Raw genomic sequence first — 26,041 nt, forward strand, 5'->3', positions numbered from 1 at the left:
ACTGGCCTGCAGTTGCCTCAGGGGACTAATGGAGAGGCACCATGCTGGGGCTGTTTTGTGTGCAATGCTCCTGAAGTTAGTATGCTTATGAATTAACAACAATTTGGATCACATGAGCATTTCTGGAAAGGATGTTATATAGTTCTGGATTGCCTCTGGAATTTCACAAGAAGGATACAGACCATTCCAGGACACTCAGAACAGATGGATTTTTCTAAAGCACATATTAACATTCTAAAGCTACACCCAGCACACCAAGTGTTCCTGCTAAAAACCTTGTGCTAAATATATCATTATCAATCTTATATTACATAGAATCTATTATAAATTAAATCCTACATTATTTTTCCTTGTAGGAGGCTAGCCTGTTAGCTGTTAATGATTTGCTGTAGGCCATCCAATAAGCTCAGGCCCCTTCCGCACACGCAAAATAATGCATTTTCAAACCACTTTCACAACTGTTTGCAAGTGGATTTTGCCATTCCGCACAGCTTCAAAGAGCACTGAAAGCAGTTTGAAAGTGCATTATTCTGCATGTGCGGAATGAGCCAATGTGAAAGCTAGTGTGGTATTAGGATCCAGGTGTTGGGCTAGGTCTGGATCTGGGAAAACCTAGATTTGAATCCCCACCCTGACATCAGAGCTTGCTGGGAAAACTTGGATCATTCATACACTGTCAGTCTAAGCTACCTCACAGGGTTGTTGTGAGGTTGTTGTGTTAAAAGTGAGAAACAGGTCTGCTTAGGTGTGCTGCTTTTAACAAAAATAAAATTGAAAACAAGTGGAGAGGAGAGTGATGTAAGTCACTCTGGGTCCTCATTAGAAATGTAAATGAAACAAAATGAATAAAATAAAAATCAAATAATGGCAGTGAGCATCTGGATATACAGGCCTCCACAGTCTCTCACTGACTCTCGTGCTTTCCAATCCTTACTATAAGCCTCCAGCCATTCATTAGCTCCAATCAAATGTGAATTTCAGCTTCCTGGTTGCCCTTGTAAGGCTGCCAGGTCATCATACTGCATTAATTGGCAGGTTGTCTAGTCAGGTTCTACAGTCCCTCAGCCGCTATACCTGGCCACACAGCCGACATCCTGCTCATAAGAACACACAGCCCCACGCCTGTCTTTTCCTTGGCTCCTCCTTCGTCCAACTCTTTGTCTCCACCTTTAATTGTTTTCTCCAGTTCCTGTTTTTCAGGTCACTGCCCACTTCTCTTGGACACTTAAGGCACTCTGCCCCTTGAGCAGTCCTCCACCTTTTTTTATCACTACCACAAGCACAATGCAGACAGACAAGTTCATTCCTGTTTTTTTGGGCAGGGTTGTAATTCCCATTTTAAACTCAGGAAACTGATGCCCAGTGACAGTGAGTGCTCCAAGATCACACAGGCATTCCAAACTGCAATGGGATTTTTATTTTAAATTATTCCCAAACAAATGCAAAATGCTGGAACTTTGTTATCTATGCCATTCTAGGCAGAGTTACATCCTTCGAAATTCTTTGACATCAACTGGCTGCAAAGGTTGTAACTTGAGGATGGTACTGTAAATGACTCATGGTGACAAATGACCTTGGAAAAAAGCAGATTTTTTTGCGGGGGAAACCCTTTGGGAGGGAACAAACTGGACTATGCAGAAATCGAGTTTAGTACTATTTTCTTGTGATCAGAGCATGGGGCTTGCGAAGTGGCAAATGGCCTCTTGCTCCTGAGCAGATTTAGGGATAGTAGGCAAGGAGTCACTACACACCACTGAAACAAATTGTAACAAGATTTTATTTTTCTTATGGAGTATCACCATCCCTATTGATTCCCCTGTATTTTAAAGCCATGGTGGGGTGCAGCCACTGGGGGCAGGAGTGAGCTGGAGCATAGAAATAGCAAGCAGGGAAGGAACTACGCATCTGTTTGCTGTGTTCCTTATCTAATCCTCCCTCCCTGCTTCCCTTCCTTAAACAAAGGGCACTTGAAGTCCCATACAGTTACTGCCAGAGAGAAAATACTCATAAAAACATATGAAAAGGAATGCTGGATCAGACTAAGGTTCATCAATACCACCAGTCTGTTGTTACAGTAGCAAGCCAGGCTCCTCTTGGAAATCCACAAACAACTAAAAACAGCATCTCTTATTTTTAAACATTTAATTTTTATACTGTGTGTGATTTTGAAAGAAAGGCTGAAATTGGCAAATTTTCACCCAAAGACTGTTATTCTTATAAAAGTACTATAAGGTTGTGCCTTTTTCTTTGAAATCCCCTTAACCTCAAACCCCAGATGTCCTTTGTATACCAGATATTGATACAGGGGGAAAGGCATTCTGCACGTGCTCAGAAACATAGGATCTCAGCGCTGAACAAACCTCGGATAGTCGGAAATGGGATACACTCTGAATTAAAAACTTATCAAAAGCACGTCGAGTTAAATACCGGTCTCTATTTAGATTATACCTATTAGAGAGAGGAGAATAAAATAAATAACGCCAAACTCGAATCGTCAATAAAGATGGGGGGAGGGGGCATATTGAGACTGGACCACCTATGCCCTCCGGGAGTCGGGTTGAACGCTGGGGGCTCTCTCGCTTACTTTTGAGGAAACCGTCCTTTCTCTTTTTCTCCTCTCTGGGAAAAATAGAGAGAGTGTTAGTTGTCATGTGTCTATGTCAGCTTCAGGAAGGGGACTGTACTTGGATAGCCCATAAGAGCCTTTTAAAAAGGGGTGGTGGTGGAAAGGATCTGAGGAAATAAAAGTGCAGAAACAAGCAGTCGGATCACACAGCGGCGGCAGCAGCAACAGCGGCTACTTGCCGACGAGAGCAGCGCTGCTCGGCTAATGCGGCTCCCATTCATTGCGCAAGGGAATTTCAACGCACACTTGGCTTAACTAGCTGCTAAGCTAAATTCATATGGTCGGAAAGCCCAGCCGGGATTGGTCGATTTCTAGATCACGCTGGGCAAAAAGGCTCGATTTCGATCTTTGATTTAAACTTCCAGCCTTTGCAAAGACTGACTCATTGACGATCTAGAGGGAATCACGCACTTTCTTCCCTTCTCCCTTTTCAGCTTGGGAAGGGGTGAAAAACTTGAGGCCAGATTTAAAGAGCCTACTGCAAGTTAGCGACAACAACAAAAGTCTGTGAATCCGCCAGCCCCTTCCTCCTCCTCTCTGCGAGCCAAGAGCCTGGGCGAGAAGCCGGCAGGCAGCAGCAGCAGCAGCACTTTCATCGGCTGGATTTTGCTTCTCTCCGTACCGCAACTTAGTCTGCTCCCAGCTGTTGTTTGGAAGGGCGATTCTCCCCACACGATGCAGAATTACAAATACGACAAAGCGATTGCTCCAGAGAGCAAGAATGGGGGCAGCCCTGCCTTGAACAATAACCCGACCAAAAGCAACAGCAAGAAAGTTTTGCTGATTTGCCTCGATCTCTTCTGCCTCTTCATGGGTGAGATTTGAAATGACCGACTCTCCCTCCCTCATTTTAATCCACTTTCTTCGGATATCACGTTTTTGTTTTGTTTTTTAAAGCAAGCCTCTGGCTTTGCACAAACTTTTCCGCTCTCCGCAGCCTCCTTCTGCCAAAACTAACCAGTCTTGTCCTCCGCGCTCCCTCCGCCTCAAAACTTTGGTCGCTCTCTCTTTCTCTCCTTTCCTGCTTTCTAAACTTTGCGACGGAGAAGCAACTTTCTCGAGCTGATCTGCTTTCCAAGAGCTCCTCGGGACATGTCTTTGTCGGGCAGGCTCTGTTTTTCGCCTGCTGTTTTCATGGGTTATACCAAAGAATAATGGGGAGGGGGAGACAAAAACCTTTCGCTGCTGGTCTGGGGTGCTCAAATAACACTGCCTATAGTACGTGTAGAAAGTGCCCGACTTACTGGACATTGGACACTCACAACAGCCAGTCGTTGTGAGTGCCAAGGAATAATTAAAAAGAGGCTTTCTTTGACTCCAGGAAAGCACCCTGCGAAACCGCAGAAACGTATGGAAACCCCTAGCCGCTCTGGGGTCAGCCCAAATAAAATGGATGTCCCAGCCGAGAGCTGAGCCTCGAATGTAAACACAGCATCTCCCATCCCAGCTCGCTCTTCAGGAACTGGCGGGGGACAGGCGTGCTTTTCATCCCGCCTGAAGAGTAGGTCGGGAGAGGTAGCCTCCAACGGGTGGGGATGGGAGGACAGCAGATAAAATGTTGGGTTAATTTTTACGAGGTTAGAAGAGGAAAACAATCCCAAGAAAATAGGTTTTGGCTGTAGCGGTAGTGAACCTGTGTGATTGTCTCAAACTGATTTGTGATGGAAAACTTTTAGTTTTAAAACTACATCGTTTAAAGGGGGTGGAGGTGGAATTGGTTCCTCCAAAAAAATAGATTGGAAGAAGAGTTTGGCCCTGGATCCAGTCTGGTACATTCTGTGGACCACCCATCTTAAAGGAGAAGGGGTGGTTATACTAGATGTAGTTGATAGACTTGGAATTTCCAAACACTAGCCTAGAGCACATTGGATCTGCTGCAACCGTTTTAGGGAGTTCCTTCGAATTGTGGTTTGGAAAAAAGCATTTTAAAATTCCATTAAACACAAGTTGACAGCTCAGACTGTAAGTAGGGTTGTCACCTGTTTCCCAGCAAGGCTCCTGTGCTTTGTCAAGATCAGCTGTGTATCAGCCAGCAACTGAACAAAATAATCTTTTCTCATCATTGTATTTTGATGCTGTCACACAGGAACCCTGGCAGGGGAAAACAGGTAGCAATTGTACCATAGTGTGATTACTGGCTTGTTAAACTTATGGGCTTTTGTGGGCAACAGACCACATGGAGTGACCTGGTGGGCATAGACAAGCTTGGATTGAACGTCAAACTAGCAGCAAGTGATCTCTGGAAATCCTCTCCACTGCTGCCAGACATTTTCTTGCTTAGGAACACTTACAACAGATTACAACAGATAGTAAAATTCTCTCTGTCCAAAAAGTTTTTTCCTATTTCAGATTATCAATGTTCCAAAGAACTTTACAAAATAAATGACTGCAATGGGGTATTTTTCAAAACGTCTTAATAGAGATGGCATTCAGTTGTACATTTAAACAATCTTAATCTACTCCAGGGAAGGGGATGGATTGAGAGAGACCAATGAGATTTAAACTCTTTACACTGAAGTAGTTTTGAAGACATTAATGGATTTACTCTGAGGATACTGGCTTGAATATTTTCTTCACTTATGTCTTTTGGAAACTGAAATAAGCCAATTTAAGTGTGTATTACCCAATCAGGATAAGACCAATTTCACATGTTGTATAATAAGAATCCCAAGTTTACCACTGTGTGTATACACAACTGGGAGCTGCAGCCAGCAAGTGAGTCTTCATGACACTAGTGTCATGTTCTAAATTCCTGAAATGCCCAATGTGTGCAACAGTTCAGCCACTGGTATTAGGAGACTGCAGAAAAGAACCCCACAATGTTACTGATGAGACTTGAGAATCTGGCTTTGCCAAGATCACTAAATTGCTTGCTGCTGTCCAGTTGCTCATCTTGTTGGTATATATGATAACAGAGTGCAAATTAAATCCTAAAAATAAAATATCTTCCAGCATATGTCAATACCCAGGCAAACTCTGATGCACATAGAATGAGATGCTGATTGAGATGCTGCATTTTATACCATTGGTATGTGTGACACTTTATTCTGTGATTGGACTTTTTCTGTTGTTTCTGTAGTATGTATCATATGATGATGGCCAACACTTTTAAACTAGAACTGTAATTTCCACATCTGTATCTGATTTCACACAAGAGGTGGGTGGAAATCCAATATATTTGCTAAGCAAATCACTATTAGTCTGTCCCTACCAGTCATCATATCAGTACAAGAGTGGTTGAATGTGTATGTTTTTAGGAGTTCACTGCTGGTGAAATTTTATCATGAGCTTCAGAATTTACAATATAAAAGCTGGGGAGTGGGGGAGTGGGGGGGGAAGAGGAGTCTGTACTCAGCTGAGTAGCAGAGCAAATAAAAATAAAAATGCCTTTCTTTGATTTTCTTTATATGTGGAATAATAGGATAAGCTTATCCAGCACAGCTTGGTCTGTGGTCTTCTTTGAAAGATAAACAAATGAAGAAGTGTTAGAAGAGAAAACAATTTAATTCAGTGTCTGGGCATTTTTTTGCTCCACTTTAATCAAGATGACCCATTACAGTACAAAGTTCAGGCTCAATGTTTTTTAAGTGAAGGAAATTATGGCAAATTGAGACTAGGGGGCACTGTGGTCTAGTGGATAGGGTGCTGTTCACCTTACCTTAAAAAGGGCTTGGGTTCCAGTTCTGTTAACTATTGGTTATTGAAGATTGGTGGGTGATATAGTTTAATATCAGTCTTGGGCTACACCAGCTGTATGCTGCAAACAATAATGTTTGCCAGTCCCCAGTCCCCCTAAAAAAAGTAGTGCAGTAGTAGCATTCCAAAAGGAAAGTGGACAATCAGGGATCAGTAAATTGTGCTTGGTAGCTGAGGGGCATCATTTGCTATAATCTATGAACAGCCTAAGAGGTATAACACTATGTGGCCACCTACACACCTGCATACCCACATACCTGTTGACAATGAAATTAGAAAGGTGGGCAGCACCTTTCTAGCTGGAGCAGGTGGACCATCTCAAGAAAGGGACTCTAGTTCACAAAAGTTTATAGCGTAATAATGTTTGGTTAGTCTTTAATTTGCCTCAAGACTCTTCTTACTTTGGAATTACTCATGTGGCTACTGAAGTTTGTAATGCACTAAGTCTTGTTACTTGTTGTTTTGTTACTTCAAGCTGCAGTCTCATGCACACTTTTGTGGAAGTAAATTGAGGAAATCAGTGATGGCTGAAAGTGCTTGGAGGGAGCTGTGAAATAATGTAAAATAAATAGATCAGGCAATTTCTCATTTGATTTAAAATAAATAAGAGCCCAGATCACTGTAAACCAATTACAGTGCAATCCTATGCAGCATTACTCTAGTATCAGTCTTGCTCGTTTCATCCATAACCTTGCAGTGTTGATCTGTAGCACATTTTGTTTTGCTTTTGCATTCTAATGCAGCTACCCAGCCAAAGTACAAAATCTAGCATGCACATGTAGTGCAGCCCAGTTATTTAATAAAGTTACAGAATCACAAACAGCCTGCTTGAGAATTACTTACAGGTGAAAGAACCCAGCAGTTTAAAAAAAAGTTGTATGTAATGTTCAAAAGTTAGTTGTTACAGACAGTCAGGTACAATCCACTGGCTTCTGGGACAAAATGAATAATGCAACAGCATGTGACTTTAATAGACACCGCCTTGTTTAAAATGACTGTTTCTGTTTAGAGCACATTTTTCTTCATACTGTTACTTTGGTTTAATTTAGGAGGGTATTATTCATTTGGGCTCTATTACTAATCATCAGTGTAAGCAGCAGAGAAATTGTATTTATTTCTTCATATTCCCTCATGCCTATGGGATTATGTAGGCAGAACTTCATTCTTGGCTGCCTTGAAGAGATGGAATAGGAGATGGAGGAGAAGGCACTATAAACATTTAATTTAGTTTACCTCTTGGGTCTAACTAGGAGATTATCTGCCATATCAGCATTTGGGACAATGACACCTCTCACATGTTAAATAATTCCATTCTAATTGCAAAGAATCAGGTTTTGAGAACTCCTTTATATGTTTGTGTGCTAGCTCTGATTACTTTTCAGCCAGGGATCTTTTGGGAAGAGTAAGACTGAAATCCTGTGAATTCTCACCTGGAACTCAGTCCTGTGGAACTCATTGGGATATTCTTCTGAGTAGGATAGAGCTGTTAGATGGCAAACACACACGGAAACTGAAATAAGAGTGATTTCTCAGGAAACAACTGTGTTGTTTTTATTTTTATTTAATTCATTTGTACACTGCCTTTCTCCCCAGTAGGGATCCAAAGTGGCGTACTGTATTCTCTTCCTTTCCACTTATCTTCACAATAACCCTGTGAAGTAGGTTAGACTGAGAGAGTATGGCTGACCCAAAGTCACCAGTGAGCTTTTATGCTTTGAGTGAAGATTTGAATCCATCTTCCAGCTACAAGTCCAACATTCTTAATTACTAGACCACACTAGCTCTCTTGTTACTTAAGTCAGTTCATTCTAAATCCCAACTCATTGTGTGTTAATAAGTGTAGCTGAAATGAGGCATGCTTTTTAGGGAAGGAAAATCTGAGCTTGGTGGAGATGAAACTTCACATAAAAGGAATTTTGTTTACAGTCAGTAATTCAAAGGCTAGTAAGTAAAGGTGATTAAAATTCCTGTTGAGCCTGAGTGCCAATTTCTCACCCCCTCCTAATTTCAAGCCAGGAATAATAATATCATGAGGGCAAATGAGGTAAGGCTGGTAAAATATTTTGAATAGTAAATCTGTTCTTCTTTATCACAACTGGATTATGTTTTAAAACCTACCTGAAAGTCCCACTCTATGTTGACATAGAAAAATGGCTATAAAAACCAAAACCTGTGTTATTACTATTGTTCAGTATAGACTACCTGGAGCCAGTTAACAGCAGTCAAATGATCTCTGCAATTTCTTATGTCACAAAGAGTTATGTACAATTAGTCCTGTGAAACTCCACCCTTTCCACTGCCCTTATCTAGCAACTGGTGTGAATAATTTTATTTTCCAACACTGTCTCCAATCATTAAAAAAATCATTTTTTCTACTGCCCAGAGCCCCTAGAGGATGGGGCGGTATAAAAGTTTAATAAATAAATAATAATAAAATACTGATAAAAGAATGATAGACTCTATAAGTAATAACGATGTGATTTAAGCGTTTAGTTAAGGATGAAAGCGGATAAAGTCATGGTTAAACAAGCGGGCAAGGAAACTGTGGTGGCTTTCTGTTGCTTAAAGGTTGAGTAGGTTTCATTTTCTAACTTTTTGTTTCCTACCAGGAACATCCTTTGAAATGTGATCTTGTTTACCTATTTAGCGTAGGTTTGTTTACATCCTTGTGAGAATATTATGACTTAGACTCTAAAGTAGTTATGGCAGAGGTATCATGCATCTAACTGTTCAGCAAGATACACTTTCAAAAGCTTTGTTTTTATTTACATCTGGAGTGATACTAGGCAGCCTCTCTTTCATAAAATGAATCAAGCATGTGCTTAAGGTCTGGTGAAGCACTTTGATTGCGCATTTTAGGCAGACACTACTTGGACTGAAAAGCAGGAGTAAGCACGCGTCACAATTGTTATCCAAGGCCAACGTTCAAGGCTCTTGTGCCCTCCTTGCACCAGCCAGTTAGTCAACAGCGAGAAGCAAGAGATGCTGAACTGATCATGTGACTGAACTCTGTGAACTGAGACGTTTCCAAAGCAAGGTACATTTGAGTATGGAAGTGCCTGGATTAGGGAACACCTGCACTGTTCTGTGGGAGAGTTTTGAAATAAAGGACATTCCTTAAAATAAGAGACATTTAACAACTAATTGTTTCTCAGTGACAAATGAATAATAAAAAAAATACAATCCTTTGTTGTGCTTACCAGAAAGCAAGTTTCATTCTATCAGTAGCTTACTACTGTTTAATGTAAAATTGTTATATATTTACATTCTGTAGTCAGGTATAGGAAGATATTATGTATTATAAAAGTGGTAATGTAGAATTGGTCTTTCATTTGTCGTCCTAGCTTATCATGAGACTGTATGGTGAATCAGTTCATTGAGCCATCTACCCCACTATTCTCATACTGGTTTCACAAAAGCTCAGGTCTCAGACAAGAGGCTTTGACTAACCCTGCTCAAGAACCTTTAGCCGGACCTGCCCATGACTGAATCTGAAAACTTCTACATGCAAAATAGATTTTTCGGCAATGAGATCTGGTAACTTTCCTGAAAACACATCTGTGACGAAAGCTTGATTCCTTGCTTCACAGGAGACAAATAATCATATACAATGTTGTGTCCTACATTGCCAATGCAACCCTAAACAGAGTAACCACTCTTCAAGGTCCAGTGAAGTAAAAGGGATTAGAAGAGTGTAACTCTGTTTATGATTGCATTGTGGGTGTAAAAATAGTAACTGGTTGTTGTGGGTTTTCCGGACTGTGTGGCCATGGTCTGGTAGATCTTGTTCTTAACATTTTGCCTGCATCTATGGCTGGCATCTTCAGAGGTGTATCACAGAGGGAAGTCTGTTACACACAGAGGATCATGATCCTCTGAAGATGCCAGCCACAGATGCAGGCGAAACGTCAGGAGAGAATGCTGCTAGAACACGGCCATACAGCCCGGAAACCACACAGCACCCAAGTGATTCCGGCCGTGAAAGCCTTCAACAATACATATGTCTAGGTAGTAAGTTTTTCAGCAGTCGCCCATTTAAGAAGGACAATTATAAATGGACAGCTGCTTCTCTAACTCCAGAAGAGGCTTCAAGGCAAAAGAGGAAGAGAAGGAGACAGTGAGGTGGATGCTGATGAGTACCTAGCCCTGCCAGCCTGTGATTAAATTCATTAGACTTCCATGTCTTCTCCTGTTGCCCTTGGCAGCCTCACTGCAAAATCAGTTAGACATTTTTCAACCTGTCCTTTGCAAAAGGAAGCCTAGAATTTAATTTTAAACAGCTGCTCAGATTTGCAGGATGCCATATTCTGTATTGGATACCATGAAACTGCAGAAGCTATATGGTCCTGGAATTTACCCAGGATATATGTTGCCAGGATACTTGCAACTGTTGTACACCATACCTGACTGGCAACACATGAAATTAGCACCACTAATATCCCTAGCCTTTACTATCAACAGTAATAGGAGCATAATGGGAGCATTACCATCTTTGAATCTCAAATCGTACATTGGTAAGATTGCCAGCTCCAGTAGCAAAATGCCTCTTTCTTTAACAACTGTGATAGGAATAATGTCCAAGTGTGGGGATAATATCTATATTCCTAGTACCATAGTTTTTCATTTTCTCGATATAGAGTAGCCCACTGGGAGCCTTCGTATCATCATATACTTAGCAAGTTAAAGCAAAATGCATTCTCTTGTTCAAGATCTGGCATCCTTATTTGTGTAAAGTTTAGTGTTTATTTAAACCATTTCTATGCTGCATTTCCATCCAACTTAGGATCCCCAAGGTGGCAAACATTTTGAACATTAGAACAGCATTTAAAACTCATAAATAAGTGTATATGAAATATTTACAACAATTGAATAAAGCAGATAAACACATAAAGATAAACATACAAACAGGAAAAGGGCTAATAAGAATTAGTGATGTAACACCAAGCAAGACTTTAATGAATCTCCTTAATAGACATGATCTATAGGTAGCCACACTAGTCCGAAGCAAAATCCCCAAACAAAAGCCATTTTATACCATTTGTACCAATCAAAATAACACAGAACAGTGCGTAAGTTTTCAAATTTTCCAGAACCCTTCTTCCATTTGGATATTAAACATTGTATTCTTGACAGAAGAATCTGGTTGGTTCAGATCAGTGGTCCGACTAGTCCAATATCCTGTCTCACACAAGTTATCCTATATCCAACAAGTTATTTTGGAGGGCCAACCATGTGGTATAGAGGCTAAGGATTTCTCACGATGTTGCCTCTTAACAATGGCATTTAGAGATGTACTGTCTCTGAGGATGTTTCCTTTAGTCACCATGGGTAGTAGCAACTGACAAGACTATCCTCCATGAATTAAAGCCATCTTGTGGCTTTGGCAATGAAGGCCATATTTGAATCACTTACTGAATAAAGTAGTACTTTACTGAGTAAAGAAGTACTTCCTTTTGTCTGTCCGAATCTATTGGCCTGTCAATTTAATTGGGTTTTAGTATTCATCTGCCTGTATGAACGTTTCCAGATGGCTCCCATAGTTTCTTTGCACCATACATATAAAATAACTTCACACCTGTGGACCTGAATTGCAGAGTCACTACACTGCACTGTGCTGCAGACATACTTTGATTTCCTTCTGTTTTTCTTAATTCCCTGCCTATTTTGCAGTTTTCAGCATACCAGTGTTCATATGTTCTCACAATGTGTAGATTATTTTGCTGTTGGGAAACTTAAGTCTCTAAATCAGGCTTCTGTGTGTGAGGTTTTGTTTTGACAGCTGTCAAACGATATTGGAAAGGTATACCTTTCCTTTGATTATTAGGTGATCCCACCAGTTACAAGTGTAAGGTCTCTAATTGGTAGAAGCAGCTTGTGAAATCACATGAAGTTGTCATCACTTTAAAAAAAGGAGACAGGTGTGAAAATGGAGAGTTCAGTCACCTTTGCATGGATCTGGTTGGTGGTTTTGCAGCTCCAGCCAGAACAAAATTGCTAACAACAACTTGCAATTAAAAAGAAAACAAACGAAAAGAGATCATATTCATCTATCATGTTCACAGGCTTGAATTTCATAAAACTTTACTTCTTTAAATAAGTAAACCAAGTTGCTTATGAAAAATGTGATTGTCTGGTTTTTAAATCTGTCAGTGGGAAATAGCCCTGTTAGCCAAAAGCAAAGTCTATATTCTCAGAAACTGTGATGTCAGCGACTCTCATTAACAAATGCTGGGGATAGTATCAACTTCGTGGCCTTCTTGTAAAGCTTCACTAAGTATCTATTTGGTATTTGTCAGTCAAAAAATGCTGAGCTGCATGAAACCCTTTATCTGTCCTAGCCCAGAAATTCTTACCGTTTTTGCTTTTAATTTGATTGGGGAAGCTTACTAAGTTGACTAGTAATTCTATTTACAAAATAAGAAGCTGTGTACACACATTGTTTGTGATTTCTTCTCTCAGCGTGTTTTGTTAAGCAAGAACTCAGCAGAAGGACTGGACCCAGGGCTGTTTGAGAGTGTGTGCCTTCCCTATTAACAATGCCTATGAGCCCTTTGAGCCCTGATGTGGATGGCACAGGCTAGCCTGACCTTGTCAGGTCTTAGAAGCTGAGCAGAGTTGGCTCTGGGTAGCATTTGGATGGGAGACCACCAAGGAATTCCATGGTTGCTGTGCAGGCAATGACAAACCACTTCTATTAGTTTTTTTTCCAGAAGATTCTACTAAGTTGCATTGCCTTGATGACATTTTACACTGGGTTGTGACTTGATGGCTTTACACACACTTTACACACACTCACACTCACACACACATAGTGCCCTAACTACCATGAGGTTGTAGCAAACGCCACAAATGTATTATCACTGCATTAAAAGTTACTACGCAAAGAATGGTACTAATATGAGTGCTTTGCAAATAATAGGCTGATGGATTTTCTGTGGCTATTATTAGGTTATGATATAAACCCCTTCCCTTTATATCACAGTCATTATATCCAGACCCCAAAGACCAGATTTTTACATCATCAATTATCTTACACAGTTTCTGATCTAGGACTAGCATGATGCAGGCCTAAAGATATTATATGGGGTACATCTGTAAAGAGGGGAATGTGTAGGAAGTGTTGCCAACTTTAGGTTGGGAAATTTCTGGAGATTTGGGGGCGGAGCCTGGAGAGGGTACAGGTTGGAGATGGAAGGGAGCTCAGCAACAATATGATGGTATATAATCTGGTATATAATCTGTTTTCTCTAGAGGAACTGACCTCTGTAGTTGTAATTTTCAGAGAACTCCAGGTCCCAGCTGGAGGTTGGAAGTCCTGTATGTGGGTGTAAAGAAAAGATGGAAAGTAGAAGCCGGAGACTATGAAGTGGCTACTATCTCTGTAAGGCACTGACTGCTGGAAGCCCCTTCATTTTGGAGCTTTTCTCAAGAACAGTCTATAAGCTTCAGAGACTCCTAAAAAGTGAAAAATGACAGAGACTCTGGGCAGATCTCCCAGTATTCTCTGGTGGTAGTCTGTTCCTGCCAACAGCATGAAGTCATGGTTGCCTGTCAGGTTTCAGAAATTACTGCAGCCACACATGTGCAGATCAGCTATTACCCTAGGCTGTTTCACCTGACACTAAGGAGTATGATTTCTTGGGCATGTCATGTCAAGCAAGAAAATTGTTCAGGAAAGAGATGGCTTGATTGGAAAGCTTAGGAATTTGCCCCATGGTAGGGAAACCACGATCTGCTCCTTCTAGTTCCCTGTCTCCTTGGACCACAACTTGACAGGATGAAGTCCCAGCATCTGATGATGCTTTTGTCAAGTAACAAACCTATCCTTTTTACCTTTTCTTCACTTCTTGGATAGCCAGGCTTTGTTTTTCACTAGTACTTCTCAGAAGCAGCTATGCTGCATAGTTTCTGTCTGCTTCTGTTCTCAGACTGTACTATAGGAGTGTTTGGACACTTGTACATATATCAGCTGTGGGTGTAGATTAGTAATTTTCAGATTTGGGAGGGGGGTGGCTCTGCTGGGTGAGGCATAGAGGATTTGGAAGGGTGTGCGCAAAGTTCCAGGGAGGTATAGCATCCGTCCATCCCTCACAAGCCAAGACTGTGAGTGGGCTGAATATCGTCATTGGATTTATATTAGTGTAATGAGGGTGACTTCCCACTTGCTCCAACTTCCCAATCTGATTTGAGAAGTATTTTTGCTCTGTTCTGTTAGTGTTTCCTTGTATGTAGAGTAAGAAGAAGGGTGACAGATGGCTTGTCTAGTGCCAGTGTTAGATTAGTGCATCAGTCCAAAGATCTCTGTGCTTGGAAATCTCTCAACTATGAATCATGGTTGGGGCTGAAGTGCCTTTATGAGTGATCATTTCAGAAGGTAGATTTTTAGAGGGACTCGGAAAATTCTGGTGTGGTTACATTAGTGAATGGCCAGTTGAATTACCTTTAGTGTCCTTCCAGTCTAACAATCCTGTGATTTTGGTATTCGTGCTTACACTGGCCTGATGGAGCATTGAATGAAAAGCATTAATTTCATGATAGAGCTAATTTTACAATTCTCAATGATACCTGCTGCCCAAATTGGTCCATGAGACCAAAAATCTGAATATTTTTAGGTGTGACTCTCTTTTATAATGTGCTACTATTTTGATAGATTGCTGGGGTAGCCGTTGAAGTTTGTTGCAAAAGAAGTGGCAAAATTGCATCACACCTGTATGTAACAAATCTCAAAATGCTTTTATTGTCAACTGGTCTCAATTGCAGTTGTTTTGAAAAGACTTTTTTTTGAAAAAAAATTGTTGAGTTGCCCAAGGGGTCTGCCTGTGCCTGTGCTGGAATAAGGTCCACAGAGTGCATATTAATTTCATTCCAGGCTTTTCATAATAGACTTATTCAAAGGTTAGACAGAATTGGAATGGGTTCTCTCTCCTTTAGTGAATTTGCTTAAACTTTAATTCACAAGAACAGAAAAAGCAGGGAACGTGAAGCGTGTGTGTGCCCCGGCTCTTTTTAATCTTTGAAAGCTTTTCCAGTCCCTTTGGGGGTGGGGGGAGGGTGGCATTTTCCCTACCGTTTCCATCCCCTTCTAAATCTGTTAGCCGAGGTCAGTTCCTGTTGCACATAATTTGCACAGAAGCCAACTCGAGCAGTTTTTCCCACTGTTGCTTTCAGTGTAGGCATTGTATAAGCTTGGTATCCATGGCGACTGGCCAAGAACTCCAAGCTAAGATCTCCTGAGCAAAAGCGATTCTGTCTCCATGGTTTTTGAGTAAAGCATTGAGGAAAGAATAACACAATCCCCCTCCCCACCCAAGCTTTTTGTTAACTGGTAGATTTAATGCAGTTAACCATATTTCTTGATGGAACTAGTTCAGTAGACTCCCCTCCCCCATGATAAATCTTTGCAAGTCTTTTTCTTGGTATAGAGGTTGATTCATTTCATTGATGTTGCTTATCAGGCTGTTTAGGAGTACACTCTTGGGTAGCATAAAATGACATTGTCCCACTGACATCAAAGTCCAATATTTGCTCTGTTTATAGACATTGTTCAACCCCACATAATAAAGAATAAATGCAGATTTTGGGAACGACAGCAGGGACCAAACTGACCTGCTGATCAAAAAGGCCTCTCATACCACCCATTAATTTTAATAAGGATATGGCCGGGAATCCAGGATTCACATGCTGGTGCCATACTGGATTGCTTACTAGTGTAATAGGAAGGCCCCTGGGGACTCCATGAAAGTGTGCAGCTTGCAAGTTTGCAAAAATAAAAGTTTGTATTAGAAAAAAACAAAATTACTCTTTAAAACAAAAAAAATATCTCCAGTCCACTCTGCTTATGCACTCTGGTAGGAAATGTGAGTTTAAAGTGGCATCAGAACATGGATCAATGGTGACCATTAATCACCCTATGAAAAAGGATGTGTCTCCTGGTCCATCTCTAAAGCCCACAATGAAAGGCAGAAAGATATCTTGTTAAGAGGTATTGTCTTGTTTCTTGAAGCCATTCCAGTCTCCTACTTCTGGTGAGGACTTCTTATTAGAATCGGCTCCAGGGTTTCATGACCACTGGGTAAGATGCCACTTTTGCTCTCCCTCAGGGATGCCTTTAGATGAAGATTTCTTCTAAGCTAGGGATGCCAGCATCCATGTTGGACCTGGGGATACCCCAGAATTACAGCTTATCTCCAAACTACAGGCATCAGTCCTCCTTGAGAAAATGGATGCTTTGGAGGGGAGTGTGTATGGCACTGTAGCCCACTGAGGTCCCTGTCCTCTCAAGACTTTCTCCCCAAATCTCCAAGAGCTTCCAAAAGGATCTGGCAACCCTATGCTATGCTCCCCTCACACTATCGATACTCAATTCAACAATTACATTAAACCAAATGGCATGACTTGCCAAGCTCCTTCGTTCCCCAGAGGACTTTTGGAATTTTGTTCTCATCCTCCTACCGCTGTCAACCGTCCTGCCTTTCCTACTAAACAAGTTGTCCGTGTATGTATAGGCAGTGGAGTGGAGAAAGTGAAGCATCCAGAGTAAGTGAAGCAGATTAGTGCTAGCAAGGCTAAAAGGAGCTCAGATGAGTTGTGCTGCACTCTTCTTCCAACATGAAACTGTAGTTGACTCCAAAGACCCATGGTTGACACTATGCCTTCTTCTGGTCTATGGCTAGGATTACCAACCCTGGGTTGGGAAATATCTATTTTGGCAGTGGAACCTGAGGAGGGTGGGGTTTGGTGAGGGGAGGGACTTCAATTGAGTGTAATGCTGTAGAGTCCACCTTCCAAAGCATCCATTTCCTCCAGATGAATTGATCTCTGTCACCTGGAGATCAGTTGTAATTCCAGGATATCTTCAGCCATCACCTGGAGGATGGTACCCTTAACTATGGACTCTAGCAGATGCCCAGTGATTCTGTCCCTTGCTGATAGCTCTCATGAAGTTAACAGGATCAAAGCTGTTGGACAGAACAGAGATTTTTGCAGTAGTATAGGGAAACACTAGAACAGTGATGGCGAACCTTTTTGAGACCGAGTGCTCAAACTGCAACCCAAAACTCACTTATTTATCGCAAAGTGCCAACATGGCAATTTAACCTGAATACTGAGGTTTTAGTATAGAAAAAACAGTTGGCTCCAAGGGCTTGGTGGTTCTTGGTGGCTTTGCTTTGAAGCAACTGTCCAACTCTTCGAACAGGTGAATCACGACCCTAGGAGGGTTTACTCAGAAGCAAGTCCCATTGCCAGCAACCAAGCTTTCTCCCAGGTAAAGGATCACACTTTAGTTCTTCCCATGAAAGTCAGTAGGGTTTAACTGGGTTACCTACACTGGGTTACCTACACTGCTTCCCCAAAACTAGGTCTTAGGTTTAATGCTAATAATCTCCCTGAAATAATTACACTATTATCACATGACGAACTCTGTGCACGTGTGCCCACAGAGAGGGCTCTGGCACCCGTGCCATAGGTTCGCCACCACTGCACTAGAAGGAGGCCTGGCTGAAGTGAAGCAGCTGGTTGTGGACAAGCAGGGTTAAAGAGGGCAGGGCTTTGAATAGGTGATGTTTGCCAAACTCCACTGGACAGCTGATGCTATGCTTCTTTTACGTCACTGCTGCAATTAGGTTGTAATCCTAAGCATACTTACAGCATGTAGGAGAATGCATAATTGAATGCAGTGAGATTTATCTCTGAACAAGCCATGCATTGAACTGTTAATGCCACTCCAATTTTTGAACAAATGTGTGGGGGAGAAAAGAGAAAAACATCCTGCAGACGTTTCTCTGAAAAGGCTAGCCAGTACTTGGCCTGTTTTTTCAAACAAGTTGTGCAGCAAAACTGACAGAAGTCTTGCTTAGGAAATTTCATTTTCCCTGTCAATCACAGACATCTCCTTTGACAGACACACTTCTGTACCCTCTGCATCTAAATCCATGTCAAGGATGCAGCAGGATAAATCACACCATCTTTGTGTATGATCCTTAAACACTCACAAGATTGAAAAGAAGACCAAAATAAAAAAGCAGAAAACAGTCATATAAGGAGTAAACATTTACTGGTCAAGGTGTTTAAATTGAATGTGGAGACCTTAAGGTAGGGATCTTGTGAAATGTTGGAGACATTAGCCAAGCAAGGTGGTTACCTGGAGTAATCAACTAATGTCACAGCTCTGTGCATGACAGAAGCATCAAGTGACATCAAAGCTGATGTTCTGCTAAACTTAGGAAATAAAGTCCGGGCCCTGCGGGACCTTGGGGATTTCCGCAGGGCCTGTAAGACTGAGTTGTTCCACCGGGCTTTTGGAGAAACCAGCCGCTGAGTGTGCCCCCCTCCCCTATACCATCGGGACCCATTATTGGGATATATGGGTCCCCAATACTATCAGGACCCGCTTTAATGAGAGGCCATCTTGGGACATAATCGTTGTTTTATTATAATTCTGGTAGTCTGTTATGATGTTTTTATTGGTGGTTTTATGTTGTGCACTGCCCAGAGTCCTTCGGGGATGGGGCGGTATATTAAATTGAATAAATAAATAAAATTAAAAAAAATAAAGTTGTCATGCTGCCCAGTCCCAAAGAAAGGGGGGAAATTAGTAATATACTTTCCCCTCTCTCTCAGTTCTTTTGGTCACATTCTGTCATTGAGCAAGAGGAAAGCATAGACATGAATCATGTTGTCTCCAACTGACTAAAAGAAGGAAGGGGAAAGAAAAATGGAAGTAATGAGGGGCCCAGGCAGCCTGTTCTTTCTTTTGTTCTTTCAGTTCTACCTACTTAATCAGCATGGTAAGCAAACAAAAGGTATGTATATTATCTAGGTACCTTAAGGGCAGAGAAGTTTGGATTCATGGTTAGTTTCTAGCTCTTTGTAGTGTCTGAAATCAGGGACATACCTCCCAGAGGGATGGGGGTATCCTCTGCCCCTGGGTGCTGTCCATCAGGTCACATGGGGGGTGCAAAATCTCCCCCCACACACCGAAGCCTGCCGAGGGCCCACCATGTGCCCCTTGAGTCAAGAGGGACTTTGGCAAGCTCATGGCAGGCTGCCAGCCCGGCGCCGGCTTCTGCCAGCCTCCCCACCTATGTCGGAGGCCGACTTGTCAGCAGGGAGACCAGGGAGTGCAGGAGCCGGTATCCGGCGCCTGCTGAGCTGCTCACCACCTGCAGGCTTGCAAAAGTAAGTGGGGGACGGGGGGCATGGGGGGGGCACCTGGAGCAGGTGTTGTCCCCGAGTGCCATTTCCCCCCAATATGCCTCTGCCTGAAATTTAATTCTTTAGGGTGGAATTTGTTATTTAGTCATCTTTCCCAGAAGACGAGGATAGATCCATGAGCTGGAAAAAATGGGTGTGATGAAACAGGTTTATGACAGGACCTAGTGGATTCTAAACAAATTATTGAAATTTCCCTAATAAGTATCTCAGTATTCACATAAGGCACCCAAGTAGGGTTGATTGTGACCCTGGTGGGTTCCCTTATTTTGCTCTAATTCTGGCATAATTCAGCTAAGAGGTTAGACTGTATTCTATTAATTGGCTCCACAGTCCCTATAGCACTTATAGTTACACCTTTCTAAATCTATTGAAGTTAATGGGCTTAGAAAGATATAACTCTGCTTAGAATTGCAGTGTATATCTTCTGCAGTTTAATTATATCAGTAGTTTGACAAGAATTACTTGTATTTCAGGCTATTTTATCAGTGACAGGAAGTGTAATTGACTCTATTATTTACAGCTGGAATGAGGTGTTAACCAATGTGACGCAGATAGAAGGTTTACTGAGATCCTTTACAAAATATGTCTTATTATATTTGATGGTAGTTGTGCACTTCTGTCAAAGACAGAACAGCTCCTAACCATAAAAACCGACGCCTGATTAACCAAATCTTGTGAAATTTGACAACTGTACTCTGTATCATTGTGATGATTATGCTTCTTCAAAGAGTCCCAAGACATCAAACTAATGACTTTTTGATGAAACCCAAATATCAAGACTGCCAAATTAGATGTGAAGTTTCTGTGTATAAACATTAAACATCGTCTATCTTGTAAAAAGAAGGTTATGTGGAGTTGATTTTTAATATCAGAAAGGATGTGCTGGTAAGCAGTGGAGGAGTCTTCCTTTGGCTGGGCTTACCTCCTCATAGCCCCTCTTCCCAGGCAATTTTTCTTCAGTGGAGATGCAGAAGGTCCCAGGTTCAAACATGGCATCATCATTTAAAGGGATAAATAGGTGATGGAAACTACCTCTATCTGAGAACATGGAAAGCCACTAACATTGAAAATAGACAAAGTGACCTTGGTAAACCAGTGCTCTGATTCAGTGTAAGATAGCTTAATGTGTTCGAGTTAACAAGTAACAAAGTACAATGGATAAGCAATAATTTGTCTGAATTTTATCCTAAGAGCATTTAAAATGTGTGTGTGTTAAATCTTGATTTTATTCTTACCAAAATTGGTCTTCACATGCTGTTGCAACATTTATTTAGTCTTTTAAATTGTTTTTAAAGTATTTTATTGATTTAAATTTTTTTTCCAATGGTCGTTTAAAAATAAACACGAATATTTCACTTATGTACAAGTACAAATTTTTAACAAAAATTCTCACAAAACATGCATGTATTACGGGCACTGTTTTAGGAGAGACATCATCTTTCTCCCACACAGAAGGAAATACTTCTGAGATGGTGCCTGCTGAGACATATGCATGTATCATCTAATATTATGCAAGCTCACTAATTAATTAAAACTCATATGATTTGATGACTTCCTTGAATTGGGTGATAGCAGCAGGTGCTGCTGGCATCAGAGGTCAGCATCATTAGGTACCTGCCCCCATAGGGCCCTACTGCCACTTTCTGCACCCCTCAACCTTAAATCTTCTCTGTGCCAAGGACGTAGGTAATGGGGGGAGGGGTTCTCAGGTTCAAACCCTCTCTTACAAATCCGAAGTTCCGCCCGTGTTTGTTTTTTTGTATTTTTAGTGTTTTTTTTCATTTGTTGGCCTGCAGGGGGTGTAGCTTTTAGGATAGCAGCAGTAAAATTTCAGGAATTTGTTGGGAGACTCTCCTGATGATACCAGTCAGGTTCGGTGAGGTTCGGTTCAGGGGGTCCAAAGTTATGGACTCCCAAAGGGGATGCCCCATTCCCCATTGTTTCCAATGGGAGCTAATAGGAGATTGGGGCTACACATTTGAAGGTCCCTAACTTTGGACCCCCTGAACCAAACTTCACCAAACCTGGATGGTATCATCAGAAGAGTTTCCTAAAGATGCCCTGAAATTTTGGTGCTGCTAGCTTAACCATTGCACCCCTGACAGCAGGCACCCCCCAAATTTCCCCAGATTTTGCACCTGGCTCCATCTTCCCTAGCTAAGCCTCTGCCTGGAGGGGAGGGCAGAAGGGATTACTGGCTGCCGCCGGGAGAGTGGGCGGGGTGGGTGGGGCAGGGGAGTCTGCCATCCCTGGCCTCAGAGAGCTGCTTTTATAAGCACTGAGGCTGGGGCGGGGCTTGGGGAGGCGTGGCCACATCCCAAGGGGTGGATGGGGCCTCGTCCTCGAACGAGGCCTCGTCCTCGAACCCCTCCATAAAAAATCTATACCTACGTCACTGCTCGGTGCTATCATTGGTTGCCACCTTTCCTTGAAAGCTCCTGCATGTCACTCTGAGTGGCAGCATGGATTGGATTCAGCAGGAGAGAGAAAATATTGCCATCTTCAAGATAGCGGGCTGTACTGACAGTGGTCCTACACAGGGATGGGGTGTGCAAAGAACATCTTATTAAAGGGTCTCCAAACTTGGAGGTAGCACTAGTTAGCAGTGGTACTTTTTCTGTTATGAATAGATACTTTCTTGGATTAATTTTTTATATTTTTGTCAATTTTTGTCAATTGCATCTATTTGGGTTTTTTGTACAGTATTCCAGTAGCATCTTTAGTCTTTAAGCTATCATTGAAAATTAAATATCCAAATGAGACCATTTTCTCTTCAAGAAACTCATCAGATAGCATTTCAAAATTTAGAATCTACATTTTCAAAGACATTTCAAAGCTTTTCAAAGACATTTCCCCCACTTCATATTGGTAAGTAGCCTTTGTGTATGTGGAGGGGGGATGTCTTTCTCCTTTTTTATTTTTACTTACTTGGGAAAATGTGGTTTTGTTTTAACATGTTTGTTTGGGTAAGGTATTTTTCCTGTACATCAAAGGAATCACTGACTGAATGGGAAAACTGTTGGAAAAACATAACCTTCAAACATTCTTCAAACCCACCAGAAAAATACAGCAAATGCTACAATCAGCAAAAAACAAGAGAGACTCCCTTACCTCTGCAGGAGTCTATTGCATACCATGCAGCTGTGAACAAGTATGCATAACGGCTACAAATGGCAGTATTCTGACAAGAATAAGAGAATATGAAAGGCACTGCAGACTAAACCAAGCTGAGATATCAGCAGAAGCTGAATATGTTCTAATCCAAGCCTGATATAGGATCTTATTTGATGATACAGAAATTCTTGGTAACTCTGACAGCTACTATGTCAGACTACACAGGGAAGTCATTGAAATCCGCAAACATTGACAGTTTCAATGAAAGGGAAGAGAGTTTGGAAATAAAACCTGGCTACTGGTACTAAAAAGCATCAAGACAAAAAAACAACAGAGCACCTTTCAAACACCATTCAACAATCCACCAGATCATATAAAAACCTTCCCCCCCCCCACACTGCCTCACTGCAGTTTATGAGATAAGCCACACACATTCAAACCACTAGGATACATACAAATGCAACAGCAAATGAACTCCACCCGAACACATGCAAATGTAGTCCTCCCAATTCATAGTCCTCCCTCCTAGGAGATGGACAAGACAGAGACCCAACTACACAAAACACATCTTACTGTAACATGCCTCTGAAGATGCCAGTCATATATGTGGGTGAAATGTTAGGAGCTAAAACTACCAAACAGCCACACAGTTTAAAAAACCCACAATAACCAGCTAATTTTAACCATGAAAGCCTTTGACAATACATTGTTTTTTTAATTCTTTGCTCTGCCCGACAATCCAGGTTTGCAATTAATTTTAAATGGGGGCAGCATACTATGAAAAGGCTTGGAGGGTCAGGAACATAGGCTGTGCTCATGAACTGCACTGTTATGCTAGCTGGAAAGAGAGCTCTTTCACAGCTTTCTTCATTGGGAACAACAGAAGGCTGCTGGAATTCTCTTTATGTGTCTCATATGTTCACCCCATTTGTCTATGTCTTAGGCTTGCCACTTGCCTGCCTGAAGCAGATAAATATCCACCTTTGGTCCCTCTCATCCATCCTTGAAAAACTGGCATGGGAGAAAAAAATTTGCCAGAAAACATCCTCCATAGTGATGCTATAAGAATTTCTGTATGGTATTTATCATAGATGCTGGGGAAAGAAATTCCAAGAGTATGGCCAACTCAAAGGCTGTGCTATCAAGCATTTGTGATGCTCCCATGCCCCCAAAACCTGGCAATCCTACCCCTGCCTCCATGTGATTGCTAGATCATGGGCAAGGTACCCATGTTGGAGAAAGTGTATGCACATTTGCTTTCTCCCTGCTTTTCAAACATTGCTGATTGTGGGCATTCGTTCTACATGTAGCTGCTGGAGGTGTAGGTGGGACCAGCCTACTCATGCCTGCTATCTCTTTCTCTGCACATATTGACTGAAGATAGGGAGAGGTCACATATAGAGGTCTAATGTTCATAGTCCTCGACCAGTGGACAATATAGTCTATCCAACTGACAAATGGAGCAGAAAGAGTCTTTCTGTTGGCTTTCACTAGACAACTTTTGAATTTTTATCATTCTTCCATTATCCCTCTTTGTCTCCTTCATTTGCTAGTCTATTTGAGTCTCTTCAAGGTGATTGTAGCATTTAAAATAAAGTAGGCAGTCTGTTCCTGGACTAGGACTGTTTTGCCACATGTGCATGTGTTCTTCTTGAGCATTTTCCCCCTGAATGGCTGTATACACTATTTGTACAGTTTTCTTCCTGTTAAGGGGGAAAAAACCTTGTGTGAAGCAGCCTTTAAGTCTGTGTATTTCACAGCCATTAAGATGCCATTCAGAGTTAATTTGTGTATGAGCAAATTTCTAGAAAAGAATGGTACCCCACACCACCCTTTCTCTTTACAAGTTTTGTGACAGTCTATTTCTTTGGGGGGTGGCGAGTGTTACTCACTTGGCATGAATCTTTCACAAACACAAGCCTGTGGAAAAGTCAAATAGAGTTTTGGAGAGGACCCATTTCAGGGGAGAGGGAAGTATTCTCACATGTTTAAGATTACAAAGAAGCTTTCTAAAGACTTGGCTCTGCAGGTTCTTGGTAATGTCTTCCAAATCCCAGTCTTTTATTTTTCTGGCATCACAGAGCAGACAAAATACCAAAATCAACAGACATCTACTAATTCCCTGGCATCTTTATGATCATACTAAATTGAACCACGAAATCCATTCTTATTTGGATGCTGCTTTATTCACCTGTTTCCATACTTGTTTCTCTTGACTTCACAGTCAATGAAATGAAGAGTAAGCAACAGAAATCAAATTATGGAACTTGATTTAAATTTTAGATTTGTTTTATCGAATTATCTTGATTATGATTGCTCCTGTTTCTCTGTGGTTGAGAAGGGGGAATTTTTTTATTGGTGGAGAATTTTTTATTGATGTGAACTGACATCTGCTATCAGTAATTTTATATTAGCTGACAATTTGGTATCAATGCTCTCTCAGCAGTGTCTTTTGGGCTTAGGAAATAGCTACATGAGTATTGGTAGGAATGCCGAAGCTATAACAAATTGATTCAGTACATTTGGTCACATGGTCATTATGCATAACTTGTGTTGACCCCCCCCCCCCACACACACGTGAATTAGTTGAATGGGAAACTTATGAAATCAGCATGATGGTACAAAATCACTTGTCCACAGATTCAGGCACATGACTGATCTGTTTATGAACTCTTTTTACCCTGGCTTAGCTTTAAAAATAAATATTTGTCTTGGATTCTTAGTACCAACAATGCCAGGCTCAATCCTTTTTTGGTTATAAACCATGTCACCATGGCTGAATTGTCCTGTTTCCCATGACTCTTCTTCAGCTTGTGTCAGTGTCACCTAATATGTCACAGTTTTCACATTATATATTAACTCACTCCCAGATATATGAGTCTATGATGCAAAAAGCTGAGACTGCGATCCTAACTGCATTTATTAGGAAGTGAAATTTACTACTAAATGTGGGTGCTTATGATTGTACTATGATGTCTCATAAACTAGATAACTGATGTTCCATGTTATATGCAGGGGATTCATAATTGCATTTCCAAGTGCAGTCAGGTCAAAATAAGAGAAGTGGGAAACAATCAAATAGTCCAGAGTTCACTGTCGAGCCAGTTGACGTCTATTAAGTTAGCTGCATATAGAAGAAAATGACACCTAGTTGTTAAACAGAAGCATGCTTATTCTGTAATATTCGTATTCTAATCTGTCTATCTAAAAAAATAGCTTTTAGAAATGACAGCTTTAAAAAATCACATTAAATTTGTCATTATACCTTGGCTTCAGAACTCTGAAGCTCTTAGGTTCTTACTATCCTGATTACATCAGAAAAATCAAAGCAAATAATGTGAGGATTTCAGTTTAGTGAGCTGGTCTAAATGTGTGACTGATGCTGCAGTC

The 26,041-nt window shown here is 41.3% G+C and overlaps 1 protein-coding gene across 1 annotated transcript in view; it reads left to right on the top strand.

Annotated features, from left to right (window-relative positions):
• The first annotated feature begins 2,645 nt into the window (after positions 1-2,645).
• Positions 2,646-26,041, top strand: part of PLPP3 (phospholipid phosphatase 3) — an 85,235-nt gene continuing 61,839 nt past the window's right edge. Inside the window, exon 1 of the mRNA XM_048496730.1 lies at positions 2,646-3,440. Coding sequence (XP_048352687.1) covers positions 3,302-3,440 — 139 coding nt within the window. The 5' untranslated portion in view covers positions 2,646-3,301. The remainder of the gene's footprint in view (positions 3,441-26,041) is intronic.

The sequence above is a fragment of the Sphaerodactylus townsendi genome, linkage group LG05, assembly GCF_021028975.2.
Source record: "Sphaerodactylus townsendi isolate TG3544 linkage group LG05, MPM_Stown_v2.3, whole genome shotgun sequence".
Classification (NCBI taxonomy): domain Eukaryota; kingdom Metazoa; phylum Chordata; class Lepidosauria; order Squamata; family Sphaerodactylidae; genus Sphaerodactylus; species Sphaerodactylus townsendi.